Raw genomic sequence first — 14,961 nt, forward strand, 5'->3', positions numbered from 1 at the left:
AACAAGAAACAGGCCATGGCAGTCCCCTCAATAAAATCAAGTCTGCCCTGGAAGTGTCTGCCCGCCCCGCCCTGAAGCCTCCTCAGACCTGCTGCACACATTCAACGGGCAAGACCACGCTGGTGCTCCACACGTGTGGGAGGCTTTATTGTCACCACGGGGAAAGGCAGAGTTCAGGGAGCTGGACACAGGATGCATACCTATAGTCCCAGCTAATAAGGAGACTGAGGCAGGACCACTTGAACCCAGTTATAGACCAGCCTGGGCAACACAGTGAGACCCCTTCTCAAGACAAAACAAAAAAGGCAGGGTCAGGACCCATCCCTACCAGCACCCTCCACTGGGTACTTAGTGTTGCTGTGGCCTGCAGCAAAGGAATATGGGCAGTCCCAAGTGCCCGAGAGACAGGCAGGGCTCACTGCCCTCAGCACAGACATTTCCACACCACCCAGCACCTTCAGGCTTCCCTCTCCCTGGGGTGCTTGGCTTACACAGGACCCTGGCAGGAAACCTGGGCCTAAGTGCCAAACTACATCCTGGAGGCCACTCGTGGTAGTCCACAGAACTGACTGCCCAGGAAGGTGCTGCCTCTTTCCACAAGAAGCCAGTGAGAAGATAGAAGATTTCATCAAAGGACCTGTCCCATTGAGTACTGGGCAGAAGTGGGGCAGCCAGGTGGCTGGACACCCAGTTTCCAAAAAGGCAACTCCAGCTGACCAGATGGCCCAGCTTCCAGCGAAGGGGCACAAATGTCCTGTCAACATCCTCCTCACGAAGCAGTCCCCAGGAAGCACCGGCAAACAGCCTGGCTAGCTCAGGGTGAGGGCTCCGGTCCATAAGGGCTGGGGCTGGGTCAGCAGCTGCTTCAACTCCCCAGATGGGGTCATTCTACTGCAGTAGCTGGAAGTCCTCAGGGACCTAGGAGTGCATCCTTGGAGGGTCCCTCCACCCCACCTGACAGGGACCAGCCAGGAAGACCTGCCAGCACCCTCACAGGGTCTGGGTGTGGTGGTACTCCTGGGCAAGCCTGGGGGCTGCCAGGCATCACAACAGACCAGGGGGAGGCTCCCAAGGCAGATGGTGCTAGAGAGGGATGGGGTTGTGGGGTGGCAGCTGATTGCCTGGCAGGGACTGCGTAGGCCCCCAAGATCCAGATCAGGCACTCAAGAGCAAGGCCTGCCCTCACTCAGGAGCACAGTGTGACCTGGCCTGCCCACAAGGTCAATACCACCCTGGCAGAGGGCAGGAAGACCAAGCTGTGCAGTGGTACTGGGAGGGCTGTGGCAGGCCCTCAATCCTGCTTGTCCCCTCCTTGCCTCCAGGGGTAGATAAGCTCTCCAAAGAACAGCTTGCGGCACAGGGAGCCCCAAGAGTGTTTGGGGTGGCAGCCACAGCTGGGCAAGCGGTAGGTGTGCACCACACGGCTGTAGGGCAGAGGGTTTATCTGGAAGGACAGGGCAGTGGTTAGTGGGTTGTTGGGAATGTTTCACCCATGTCTGCACAGAAAACACTGGGATGTGGGCATTGTGGCTTGCTGGGCTGACCCCAGGGAGGCAGGTGATCCATATTCCCCTGGAACAGCGAGATGAGGTGGGAGCTATACATTCTCTTGGAGTGCTCCCTGCCAGGGTTCACTTAGCTCCCAAGGGCCTCCTGGGGCAGGTAAAATCACAAAGTCCTTGGCTGCCTCAACATCTAAAAGACACCACATTGAGCAGGAAGGATTCACCCAAGAGGCAGCCTGACACCTGGAAAGTGACCCCAAACTTGCCCTGCTCCCTCCTGCAGGAACCAAGCACCCAGGACTATTTAAGATGAAGGAGTTTTATGGGTGCATAGTCACAGGGCACACCTGCATGTCCCAAGGCTTTCACAAAGTCAGTTCTGTTCCATCCAGAACTTGAGTCCCATAGGGCCCATGGCAAAAGATGACCCAGGCCAAGTGGGGTAGCCCCCAGCAACCCAGGGTATCTGTGACTCTGGGCAGGGGGCTCTCACAGACTAGACCGGGCCAGGCATCAGTCATGCAGACCACAGTAAGTGCTCCAGCCCTGCTGGCCATAGTGCCTAAAAGCCTGGGAGGCTTCCTCTATGGAATCTACCCCTTGGCTCCACTGGGTCCTGGCCCCAGCTGTTCCAGAACCAGGCAGAACATGGTAGGAGTCCCAGTTCTGGGTTGAAATGGAGGGTACTGAGAGGCCTTACCTGCATCAGGAGGCGAAGAGGCCTGCCTACTTCATGCTCTAGGACACGGAACTTCACACCAGCTGTAAGGAGAACAGGGTGCTTAAGAGTGGGTAGGTCTACCCCATGAAGCACATGAGCCCCGCAGACAGCTCTCATGGACCCTGCTGGGGTGCAGCAGCCACTTGCTGATATGGGTGGAGACTTCTAACAGTGAAGACCCCTTCCCCTGGGCACACCCAGATGGCACCCGGACCTTCTGGGCATATACAACTTTCCCTCCAGACACCCTGTGGATCTGCCTATTTGGGGCTGGCTCCTAGGCGACGTTGAAACCTCTGAATGTCACTGGCAAGCAGAAGCTGAGGTCTGGCAGGCTAGAAAGAGCAGGATAAGTGCCAGGCGGGTGCAGACTATGCTGCTTTCTTGACAGGACAGGGCATTTGCTGGGTGGTGGCCGCCCTACTAGCCTCTGTCCTTCAACTTTTGTGTGGCTGGCTGATCTGAGGACCCTCAGGAGCCTGGCCTGCAGTTCGGGCTCTCTAGCCTAGATCCTCCCAAGGTGGAAAGTTCTGGAAAAGAGCAGGAGTGAAGAGTTCCCAAAGCTAACATGGAGAGGGAGAACACCATCCTTTTCATATGAGTTGAAAAGGACTCTGCTCTGGCCATAAGCCACGGGTGGTGAGGAAGGAGCCAGGCTGCCATGGGGACTTGCTCTGCCCCTGCCTGGTTCTCCAACCCTGAGGTGAACAAGAGGTCGGGGAAGAGGGCACGTGGGCAAAGCTGCACATGGGTCCCTGGCCTAGGCCATTTGGAGGCAGCAGGAAAAGTGGCTTGCAAAGATGTTCTCAAAAGGGTTTGTAGGTGTCCAGCAGCAGGGGGATGCCCAGCCTCCAAGGAGGCAGACCTTGGCTCAAAGCTGACAAATGTGTTTCTACATCCTCCTGCTCTGAGTTGGCTGGTAGAGCCACCAGGGCATGCTGGTCACCTTGGACACCATCTGAATGGGTGCCAGATGGTGGCTATCAGGTCATTGTCAAGTCCCCTGCTGTGCTCTAAGCCCCTGAGCCAGATGAGCTGACTCACAGCCTCACATCCACCAGGGTCGGCCTTCCCTCAAAGGCATCTCCCCTGAGCCAGTATCAGAACACAATGAGGCAGCCACCTTTGGTATGGACTGTGCAGAGAAAGTTGAGGTGCTGGGTGTTGGCAATACAGTGCAGGGCACTCCTGTCACACAGGGTCTGGCCAGCCTGCAGCCCTCATCCCAGTTTGCCTCCAAGGCTGGTGGGTACTATCAGGCATGTGCTCACACAACCACATGGGGCTGGATCTTCCCTGAGCTACAGTCAGACAAGATGTACCTAATGTAGACAGACCCTAGAGCAAGCCACACATATTACAGAAGGGAGGGAGGCATAGAAAGAGCTGCCTCTGGGACTCAAGTCTCTGTGTACCTGAATTTCAGCCTACGGGGGGCCTCTCCCTCCACCTCACTGAAGGCAGATGCTCAGCAATGTCTGGGACCAGGAGGCCCTGTCTGCCCTGCCATACACACCACGCATGCTACTGCTTCCAGGAAGGAAATGCAAGTGTGACAGCCAGTGTGGCAGTTGCTTTGACAGGGCCTGCCAAGCGACTGGTGCTCAGCACACAGCACTCACCTGCCAGTCTATAGGGCCGGCAAAGCCGGAGTCCAAGAGAGTACAGAGGCAGGGTGTTGACGAGGTCCACGAGCAGATGGATCAAGCCCTGCACAGTGACCACCAGGAGCCGGAGCTGCAGTAGGGGCAACACTGAGGACTTCTGAGCCAGGACATGACCAGAGCACGCTGGCCATGCCCCCAAGCAGAGCAACCCAACAGTTCTGGGGTATGGCCAAGGTCCCTGACCCTAAGGCCCAGATACCCAGGAGGCAGAAAGGAAACAGCAGCCCTGCCCTGGGCAGAGCTGGGGACAGAGCAGTCAACCCTCCCACCAGGTCAGAGATGGTGCATCCCATGGCCCACGTGCTGACAAATCATGCCAGAGGGCCTGGGCCATCAGGGTGCTGCCCACCTCCAGCACACAGCACTGAAGGAGCGCTACTCCACAGCCCCACCTCTTCTTCCAGCATAAGCCACATGCCTCAGAGCAGGAAGGGTTAAGGACCTTTAACTACTCCAGGACCTAGCACTGCCCAGAGGGTCTAGAACAACCAAGCTAATGTGGCCTATGTGGTGGACAGCCTGACCCACAGCTGCCCGTCTCACAGGCAGAGATGGCAATGACCCCAAGTAATGATGTGCTTGGCTCACCAGGGTGAACACCAGGTAGTACAGGGCCGTGGTGGGTAGAAGGAAGACCAGGATGGTGAAGAGCAAGGTCCCAATGAACAGCTGTGGGGAGAAGGGGCCGGCACACCTGGCATCACAAGACCCTGGGCAAGGGCAGCCCTTACAGCACTGGCCATATTCTGTTGCCCACCCCTACTGATCTTACAACTACAGTCCGGATCTTTCAGCCTCCTGAATGCACTCAGGACAGCCTGCTCAGGCAGCTTTCTTAATACCACACAGGGTACACCCAGGAGCCCTGTGGACATGGTGCCTCATGGGGAGTCTGCCAGTGGGATACACAGCTCACTTTAGGAAAGACTGTCCCTGTAGCAGGGCTAGTAAGAGAATGGGACAAGCCAGAGTAGGTTCTGTGTCTGAAGCCTCAGGGCCTAGAGAGACCAGGGAGCTGGGGAATGGAAGCAGGGTCTGTCTCCTAGCTGGGGGAAAACCTGCACTATCTGAAGGCACCCCCTCCCCATGGCAACTATGGACAAGAGCAAGCTGCCCCGGTAGAGCCCAAGAAGCTGCACTGGCAGGGCCAGAAGGAATGGAGATGGGGTCAGCCATGTAGGCTAGCTGCAGCCAGGAGCACCTCCCACACAAGCCTTGCTGGTACCTGGTCTAGGTTGTAGGAGCAGGAGTCCACCCGCTGGCGCAGAACATTCCACTTCTTCCCCCGGAAGAGACGCCAGAGAGATGATAGGCCGTAGATCTTTAGGCAGTACAGCCTGCAGGACGCAGGCACTGAGGGCCAGCCAAGCCCACATCACACTACACAGCTCACCCACTGGCCCCAGAGCCTGTTGTTCATCCTGGGCTGGGAGGGCTGCACCCAGGAAGTACATGCCTACCTGGCACCATAGACATAGAAGCAATAGATGTGGAAGGTGAGGAGAGCGATGATGTCCGACAGGATGGATAGGGCAACTGTCAGACCCAGGCAGGCTGAGAGACCCACGTGCCACAGGATGCGCTCGATGAAAGGGGACATGAGGTGGATGTAGCCTGGAAGGACAGGGCCAGCCCTGAGGAGATGCCTGAGGTGGTCCTGGGACCGCCCCATCCCCAGCTTCTAAGGATGGACCCCTCACGGAACTTCAAGTGCACAGACCATGCCACTGGCCCTGACCCTCAGCTGAGATGGCCTAGCACAGCAGGCTTCACACGCTCGGGAAGCCAGGAAGAGGGGACAAAGGAGGCAGGGCCTACCTGGGCCCCACAGTCCTCCTTAGGTGGGGATCAGGTCCCTGTGCTATGAAGCCCTGCTGGGACTACCCATCCCCCCTGTTAGGCACTCACTGATCCACAGGTGAATGTGGTACAGGAAGAAGCGGCCCAGCACCTGGTCTAGCGCCCGGTTCATCTTAAGCCCAGCTGGAGCACCCATCAGCCACTGCAGCAAATGCTGGAGCTCCTCGGCCACGTGCTGCAGGGACATGGTAGTAGGGGGCATGTTGGGGGCAGGTAGGTAGTTTGGGTCAGTATCTGCACCTCCTGAGATTGCCTATAATGGGCTCCTGCTGAGGCCAGCTCATTGGGCAGAGCAAAGACAGTCCATGCATCCTTCCTCCTCAGGTTCAGACTACCATCTCCTAATGTAGGTGGGCAATGTTTCCCAGTCTGGCCATGGAACCTCTCTTCACAAATGAGTTCTGGGGGGCTGGGGATGTGGCTCAAGCGGTAGCGCGCTCGCCTGGCGTGCGTACGGCCCGGGTTCGATCCTCAGCACCACATACAAACAAAGATGTTGGGGCTGGGGATGTGGCTCAAGTGGTAGTGCGCTCGCCTGGCATGCGTGCAGCCCAGGTTCGATCCTCAGCACCACATACAAACAAAGATGTTGTGTCTGCCGAAAATTTAAAAATAAATATTAAAATTCTCTCTCTCTCTCTTTCTTAAAAAAAAAAAAAAAAAAAAAAAATGAGTTCTGGGACTTGGACCTCTCCCAGCAGGCTCTAGTTGCCCCCTGGCCCACTGGGCACATGGTCCTCAGTGAGCACCAACTTCCACATAAGAATATTCCTCTTGGGCTGGGGTTGTAGCTCAGTGGCAGAGCACTTGCCTGGCATGTGTGAGGCACTGGGTTCGATTCTCAGCACCACATATAAATAAATGAATAAAATAAAGGTTCATCAACATACAAAAAAAAATTAAATAAAGACTATTCCTCTCCCTCCCATCTCACCACTTTCACCTCAACCCAATGCCTCAACATGTCCAAAGCTGGACAATGGCTCACCTCAAGCCCTACAGGGAAGCCTCCCAAAGATCCCACCCCACCACCTTCCAACAGAGGCCTGAGGATGACCTCGCCAAAGTGAGAGGGTATCAGGCCCAGCAGGGGCCCAGACAACAGGTGGGATCACTGGAAGCAGGGTCCCCCAGAGGATAGGACAAGGACAAGAGATAGCGCAGGGACCTTGAAAATAAGCAGGGAAGCTGGGGAGCCACCCAGGGGAGCCAAGGTCCAGGAACAGCATTGTCCACAGGGGTAGGCCCTGAAGGGCCTTCAGCTTTGCAGCCAAAGCAAGGCCATAGGAGCAACACCTCTGCATCCCCACCCACCCACATCAAAGACCCCTCCCAACTCCACACTAAGATCTCAGTTGTTTCAGAACTGGCAAGAAGAGAAGAACATTCTTTATAAATAGAACTTATTTAATATTTAAGGGATAAGTGCATGGCAGTAAAAAGAAACTTTCGTTTTTTAATTAAATATTGATATTTTTGAGCAATTTTGCAAAAGGGAGGTCTAGGACGAAGTTGGCCAAGAGGTAGAGTGTGGAAGCAGCCAAGCCCTCCCCCACTTTCCTTCTTTGCTGGCCTCCATGCATCCCCACAGCCCAAGGAGAGCCAAGAGGTGCTTGCTCCTGCCCCCAGAGTCCTGGCCTGGCCATAAGCAAGCCCATCCCTGCCGCCTAGACAATGACAGGGCAGAGACTGAGTCTCCAAAGGCCACGGTTGGGCTAAAGGGCAAAAGGAACCACCCTAAGGGAAGACAAGTTCCTAATGGGAGAGAAAGGACTTCAGCTCCAAGCAAGGGAGACAGACGCAGAAGGCTCCAAGGCATTGTGGAAATACTGTAGGCAGGCCAGAGGGAGGAGCCAGAAGGGCTGCCCCTGACTTGAGCATGGTGCACAGACACTGCAGGGGAAGTCAGGGACACAGACGCCAAACTTGTGCCCCTGGGTCTCAGCATGGGAATCCCAATCAATGCAGACAGCCCCAGGCACTGAGAAGTTTCCTGATGCTGACCACAGAGGGCACCAGCAGCCAGGAGAGCAGAACTGATCCCAGAGAGAAGAAGCAATGAAGAGTCACGATACTGGGCCTGACGGGAGGAGGGGCTCCCCTTAAAAGCCTCAACTACAAATGCACATAGGCACCTTCAGGAAGGGAAGGTGGGTACTTGGCAAATGCTGCCCCGCAAGACACAGGTCCCAAAAGACCCCAACAGCACATGCTCAGGGTATTTTTAAGGTGAGGACAAGAAAACTGCTCCAGGCAACAAAGGGGAGTCAGCTTCCTCCAGGAGAGCCCTCCACCCAGGAACCAGGTTCCACCCTGACCCACTCACGTCAGCCACAGGGACGAGGGCATCAGCCAGCTGTCCAATTCGGTTGCTGCTGTGGAGCCAGGACAGCAACATGAAGCCAAGGGCCACATCCAGGAGCACAGAGACCAGCATGTTGGCCTTCCTGGAAGAGGGTCAGCCAGGAGTGATGTGAGGCAGCCCAGGGAAGCCTGAGGTCACATGGGGAGGCCTGGCTGAGGGCATCAGTGCAACAGGTCTGGTACAGAATGGGGGTGAGGAAAGGGCTGGGCCCATGGCCGTCCCACCTTGGAAGGAGACCCCAAACCAGGCCCACACCTCATCAGCTGGGCAGGACTTTGGGCCTTCTGGGTGCTGAAGACAAGCGTTAGATGGTCAAGCCGGTGCCGGAGCTGTTCACAGGTGGAGAGCTTACTCCTGATGAAGGGCAGGGGCCACAGTTTCCACAGCCTGCAGGGAACACAAGAGACCAGGGCTTCTGCCTCTGTTCCTCCAGGTGCTCCTTCCTGCTAATGCCCCTCACCCTGCAGGTACAGAGCAAAAGCCAGGCCAGACTTAGTCTAAGAACCCAGTAGCCTCACTCCAGAACTCAGCAGGGCAAGGAGGTTGCAGAGACCACAGGGCCTAGCAAGGAAGCACGAGTCGGGTAGGCAGAACTCCCAGAAGGTGGCCTCCCAATTCATAGAGCCTGCCTTCCTCATAAAGTTCTGCCCTGAAGCACATCTCCACCCATCAGCCTACTCCCAAGGTTAAGTCTCAAGATGGCCCCAAGATGGTATCAGGTGACCTTCTGGACACCGGGCCTTGCCCTGCCTGCCAGATGGCTCAGCAAAGGTCACTGGAGTTGACCACTCCACAAGGAGCATGGCTTTCTCACAAGGCATACCCATACCCCACAGGCTTTCACATACTAGAGATGTTTGAGGGCTAAGGTAGAAAAACTGCCCAATGGCAACTTGGCTTTATGCATAGAAGTCTGAGAACCAGAGACCCACGTCCAGGGGCACAGGCATCATTATGTCTGCCTCTCTGTAGGCAGGAAAAAACTAACAGGCTCCTAGAAAGTGCAGAGCTACAACTAATGCATGCCTAAGACCCAGGAAGGAAGGGGAGGCCTGACCTTAGAAGGTTGAAAGGCCTCCTTCCTCTTCAAATGATTGGCTCTGAGTCACTTCCAAGAATGTGCCTCCTCATCCTAAGTGCCAACCAGACAGAAGGTGACTTCTCACTGGCTGCAAGGAGACTCCCACCTGTGCAGTGGTCTCTCCAAGGCTGCAGATAGGCTCTGTATGGCCTAGGTCCCTCAGGACACCCCTGAAGCTGCTAAGCAAGGCACAAAACCATGAGGGGGGAAGGGGGCTTTACTCCTGTAGTGATAGTCATGCCTTCAGTGCTGATAGCCACCAACCATATGTCTGACAGGAGAATCAATATCTAGTGCACATGAGCAGCTCTTAACCTTCCTGGGTCCTCTGAGAACATGATAAAAGCTGAAGACCTTCTCTGACAGAACTGCACCTCCGTTCAACACATACCTCCACCTCATTCATCCCAAGGCTGTCATGAAACCCTCAAACTCACTCTTCACATCAAGATCCCCAGCAGCTCCCACAAGCCAAGTGTGTCCCCCTAGACTGCCAGGGGCTCACTTCCCAGGCCAGTGCCCAAGCTTACTCAGAGCCCCTGAATAGGCAGGGAAGGCAAATCCCCACACCTCAGGGAAGGAGACAAATGAGGACGTGTAGTTGCTTCCATAGGGAGATAGCACCAAAGAAACATCTCCTCAGGCTGAGAGGGACTCCCAGCTCCTAGGCCCTCTGTTCACAACACCCCCTGGCACTCCTGGCACCCTTGCAGGTGCTTCTAGAGATCAGCCAGCACCCAGGCAGTCAGCCTGGGTGACTGAATGCCACCCCATACCCTGGAGGGACTGCCTCTCCTGGAGGAAGCAATTGCAGCACCTGAAGCCCTGCTGGGTGGAGAAGTGGGGGCAGCAGGAAAGCACTGGGCCTGTGTGCCTCAAGAAGTCAGCACCTCAGGAAGGGCAGACCTCATCTGATTTCTCTTTCAGGGATCTGAGCTATCTGCAGCTCATACCCCCGTCTGGTGGGCCCCCATGCAATAACCAAGGCTGCGGGAAGAACTGGCTCCACCCCAGGAGTAAGAAACATAGGAACCACAGCCACCCCTGGGATGTCCCATGAGATGTGCAGGGGAGGGAAGGCAATTTGAGGTCCCAGGGTGAGCTGTACACCTAAGGAAGGGCCCACATGAGCCTGGGCCCCTGTACACTTGAGGGGCAACTCTTAATGGCCTGCTCATTTTCCATACCCTCCAAATCCCAGGAGCACCTACCGGCAGCCACTGGCTGCTGAGATCAGTGACAGCAGACAGGCTAGCAGCAGGCAGACTGGCCCTGAGGCCCGCTTTGCCAGCTCCACAAGAACACTGGCCTCCACACCCTCTGACTGCCAGTGGCTCAGCCGCACAGGGCTTTCATCATACTGGTCACTGCAGAACAGCACCTCGCTGCGTGCCACCGTATCAAAGACCACAGCCAGGCCCCCAGTACTAGCCATAGTATCTCCATCCTGGTGATCAGATACAACTGTAGGTGGGTGCAGCTGGGATAGCAGCACCTTGCGCTGGTCATAGAAGATTAGCATGACTTGGTCTTCGTTGGGGACATCAGGGGCAGCAGACACTTGCCGGTGGATGGCCTTGCAGCTCCAGAATTTGCTGCCCCTCTCCCGGCACAGCTGTATCCAAGGCTCATGGGAGAAGATGGTGCCCAGGCCCTCCAGGAAGTGGCCCAGGCTCTCCTCAGGTTTTTGCTGGCGGTGGCACCAGGTGCCCAGCACGGCCATGCCCACCCGACTGGCCTGCTGCACCTGGGCCAGGAGCTCCTTGACCTGGATGGGGATGAAGGGAAAGTGCACTACAGCCAGCACTACAGCACTGCTCTGCTCCGGGACCCACCGTCCCACCAGCAGGCCACTGTCTGCTGAGGCACAGCATGTTGGGAAGAAGGCCTTGAGCACCATGCCAGGGACCCTGCAAGAGAGGGGAGAGGGCTGACTCAGGGCATGCTGCAGGACGTGGCAAACAGTCCTGGCAGACGCTGGGGAAACCCAGTTCTGGGTTTGGTGGAAGACATTGGTAGGTCTTGGCCACCCATCTCACATGGGCTATGCTCCTGAGGCCAGCCTGAGTGCTGCCCCATGAAGCAGCAGCTGCATGTACAACAGCAAGTCAAGGTGATGTGCATGATAGATATCACCTGAAAGGGGTACCTGAGCTACAGGTAAAGGACTCTGATCATCTGTATATTTTTTTCTTTTTTTGTGGTGCCTGGGATTGAACCCAGGACCTCACACATGCTAAGCAAGAGCTCTACCACCAAGCTGCATCCCTAACTTTTCTTATTTATTAATTTTAATTTTTTGGTACAGGGGTTGAACCTAGGGGCACTTAACCACAGATCCACATCCCCAGCCCTTTTTATTTAGGGGCAGGGTCTCACTGAGTTGCTTAGGTCCTCTTAAGTTGCTGAGGCTGGCTTTGAACTTGCAATCCTCCTGCCTCAGCCTCCCACATAGCTGGGTTTACAGATGTGTGCCATGGCACCAGGCTAGAGATTTTTTTGAGCAGCATATGGCAAAATGTACAGTCTCAACAAAGTAAAACTAATTATAGGGGCTGAGGCTGTGGCTCAGTGGTAGCGCACTTACCTGGCATGTGTGAGGCACTGGGTTCAATTCTCAGCACCGCGTATAAATAAATAAAAAATAAAATAAAGGTCTATCAACACTACAAAAATATTTTTTAAAAATTACAACTTTTGGGGGCTCAGTGGCAGAGCACTTGCCTAGCATGTGTGAGGCAGTGGGTTCAATACAAATAAATTAAAAAATAAAGGTCCATCAACAACTAAAAAAAAAAATACAAATACAATAAACAAAATATTTTTAAAAAATTACAACTTTAACAAACCAGGATTCATATATTAAGTTAACAAGAATAGGGATTGGGGTTGTGGCTCAGTGGTACAGTGCTTGCCTAGTATGTGTGAGGCACTGGGTTCGATCCTCAGCACCACATAAATAAATAAAGATCCATCAACAACCAAAAAAAAGTTAACAAGAATAAAGAGAGCTGGGGTTGTGGCTCAGTGGTAGAGCACTCACCTAGCACATGTGAGATCCTGGGTTTAATCCTCAGCACCACACATAAATAAATAAAATAAAGGTACTGTATCCATCTATAACCAAAAAATAAATTAAAAAAAAAAAAGATAAAAATTTAAAACACTGTGCTTCTGGACTGAGGGAAACCAACCATACATACATAGTTAGGCACCCATGCAGAGGCCCAGGAGGTGCCAGAATCTGAAGGAGCCTCCCTTTCACAGCAGGGAGAGCATCCACTGGCCACCACATTCAGAAAAATAGACTCTGCTGTTCTCACAGGGTTTCTGTATCCACTCTGACTCTCCACCCTACCTGCAATGACCCTGAGCAGTACTCATCTTTCCCTGGGATTTCCAGCAGCTACCTCAGATCAGGGCTCCCAGCAGGGGAGTATCTTCCCACCTTTGGGATGTATTTCTTCAACCATATAGCCATCTAGACATGGGGTGGCAGTTCATGGACCCTGGAGGTATGGAAGAAACCCTCATGTTCTCTCAGACTGAGAGGACACCAGCCTTCCTGGCCCCTCACTATCTCAATGTGGCCTTGGAGCATTAAGAAAAGCCCCAAGCAGCTGCAAATCCTGAACTCTGCAGGGCCCCAGGCCTTTCCTTCCCAGAGGTGAACTAGTGAGGCTGAAACCTTTTTGGAGGTAGCCCCTGCAAAGAAAGGCAGCTTCTCATTCCTTCACCAGAGTCCTTTCCAGCAGGTCTAATGGACAGGATCACCTTGCCCCATATGGTGGTGAGGGCCTGCTAGGCTAGCTGGCAGGGTCTGGGTGCCCATGTTTGCCCATCTCGCCTACATAAATGACAGCAGACATCCTGAGCAAAGACCTCCAAGCTGGTGGCCACACTAAGGGAGGGAAACAGACCTTGGATTCAGCATGGGTCTCCAGGTTCAGCGCTCATGAAGCCCTTAGAGACAAGGGGACAGAGTAGGACACACATGTCTGTAAGGGCCGCACACAGACACAATCATCCAGGGCTCAAGAGACCGTGGTGTAATTGCTATCGGCCCTGTAGGTACACCAGAGCAGTAGCTGGAGGGTACTTTGATAGCTATGGGTCCTGGTTGAAAAGGATACCTACAGATCCAGCTGCAGAACTCCCAGATGCCCCTTCCCCACAATATTTAGAGAGGGCAGTCAATCAGCTGATACCACTGGGATAACCCTCATGACCAACAGGGGGCCCCATGGCTGGCATCAAGGGCCAATTTCTTTTCCAGTCCCTTCTGCAGGGCCTGACTCCAGGGAGCCACTGACACAAGGCACCAGGGGCATTGTGAGAGGGACAGAGAGATTCTGGCTGTGAGGTGCCCAGCATTTGGCTGGTGACTGTCACAGTCGACAACTTAGAATGGTATAAGTTTTTCCTGTCAGTCAACCCCTCAGGACACATCAGCTGTGAATCATCAAGCCTGGTGGGGGACATCTTCCACAGGAACTGAGGGAAACGGTCCATGGCTATTGATGGAAGAGAAACACCTTTGGCCTAACAGTAAACAGATGGTGGGTAGCTGGGTAAGTTGCATGCACACAAGCTGTGCGCTTCCTTTGTGTGTAGCATGGTTCATGTACAACGTTTACCTTAAAAGCAAAACAAGATAAATAGCTCCTCACGTCTAAGGAAGGAGATTGGAAGGCAGATGTTTATGTTCGGATCCGTGGGGCGCCAGAGAACTCAACAAATGATGGGGCAAATTCTCATCTCTGCTCCCACCTCAGCCTCTAGGGGTGACGGCGGCGCAAGCGAGAGCGCTCGCCAGGCTGCGGGGAATCCAGCAGCAAGAAAAAGATGAAAGAGCAGGCGATCGATAGCAGAGAAGGCGCGGGACTGAGAGGCAGGCAGGATTTGGGCAAGGAGAGCATCTTGAAAGCCCTGGTTGAAAGCACGGCCTGAGCCCGGGCGAGCTCCTCTGCCAGGAAGGAGACAGCCCCCAGCGCGAGGCGGGGGCGAAAGAACTGCTCCCGCGGAGCTCTGCCTCCGCATGAACGGGCCAGGGGACGCGGGGGACACCCGCTGGAACCCTCCTCGGATGAGGCCTCTCCAGGGTGCAGCTCCACCCGCACGGTTTAAACAACGAAACGAAACTCTCCTGCCTTCCGAACAGGTGAACCTCTTCCGCCCGTCCCCGGGGTGAGGAGCCGCGGCCGGGACGCCCCAGGCCCCGTCGGCGCGCCCAAGTGGACGCAGACAGGGCGGCAGCGGCGTCCCCGCGGCGCGGACGAGGAAACGAGCCCGCGGCCAGGAGACGCCCCACGGACCCTCGCTCCCGCCGCCCGGCCGGCGGCTCCCCGGACTCCCCGCAGACACCGGCTTCCCCCCTGCTCACCGGCTGCTGCCCCGGGCCGCGCCCCCGGGCGGCGGGGAGGGGACGGGGTTGGGGACCGCGTCGGGCGGGCCAGGGCGGACGACGGCGCTCGCGCCCCCCAGCCCCGCCGCGGCCGCGCCGCGGGACACTAGCCCCATTTCCGCCCGCTCTGCGCGTTGCCGCGCTACGGTCCGGCCCCCAAAGGCGCCCGGGCTGCCCGCTGGCCGCGCCCGAGCGTTCCGCGCGCGCGGCGGTCCTGCCTGAGCGGTATCTTCGTCCGAGGGATCCGGAGGGCCAGGCCCTGGGGGACCCCGACGCCCCTTGGCCCCGCCTTCCCAGGGTGAAGGGACCGTCAGGCCCCGCGTGGAATCCTGAAGGAGCTGTCCGCGGCCCCAGGCCG

At 55.7% G+C, this 14,961-nt stretch overlaps 1 protein-coding gene across 2 annotated transcripts; it reads right to left on the reverse strand.

The window, feature by feature from the left end:
• Positions 1-1,213: 1,213 nt before the first annotated feature.
• Positions 1,214-14,694, reverse strand: Pigq (phosphatidylinositol glycan anchor biosynthesis class Q). 2 transcript variants are annotated; one of them, XM_076840018.2, is made up of 11 exons: positions 14,583-14,694; positions 10,411-11,109; positions 8,374-8,505; positions 8,080-8,200; positions 5,802-5,928; positions 5,354-5,507; positions 5,119-5,230; positions 4,482-4,562; positions 3,849-3,963; positions 2,206-2,267; positions 1,214-1,444 (listed from the first exon to the last, which is right to left on the reverse strand). In XM_076840018.2, the coding sequence occupies exons 2-11, from the start codon at positions 11,097-11,099 to the stop codon at positions 1,292-1,294; spliced, it is 1,746 nt and encodes a 581-aa protein (XP_076696133.1). In that variant the 5' UTR covers positions 11,100-11,109; positions 14,583-14,694; the 3' UTR covers positions 1,214-1,291. The 2 variants fall into 2 exon arrangements, with proteins under 2 accessions (XP_076696133.1, XP_076696134.1); XM_076840019.1 differs by lacking the exon at positions 14,583-14,694 and adding an exon at positions 12,243-12,299.
• Positions 14,695-14,961: the final 267 nt, after the last annotated feature.

This window comes from Callospermophilus lateralis, chromosome 19 (assembly GCF_048772815.1).
Source record: "Callospermophilus lateralis isolate mCalLat2 chromosome 19, mCalLat2.hap1, whole genome shotgun sequence".
NCBI lineage: Eukaryota > Metazoa > Chordata > Mammalia > Rodentia > Sciuridae > Callospermophilus > Callospermophilus lateralis.

Excerpts from the sequence above, each read along its gene's own strand:
- Pigq (XM_076840018.2), bottom strand. The coding sequence starts at position 11,099 with ATGGTGCTCAAGGCCTTCTTCCCAACATGCTGTGCCTCAGCAGACAGT. Across the intron at positions 5,929-8,079 it reads CCCTCGTCCCTGTGGCTGAC|CACGTGGCCGAGGAGCTCCA; the intron begins GTGAGTGGGTCA and ends ATGTCCCTGCAG. Across the intron at positions 5,231-5,353 it reads TTCTATGTCTATGGTGCCAG|GCTGTACTGCCTAAAGATCT; the intron begins GTAGGCATGTAC and ends TGCGTCCTGCAG.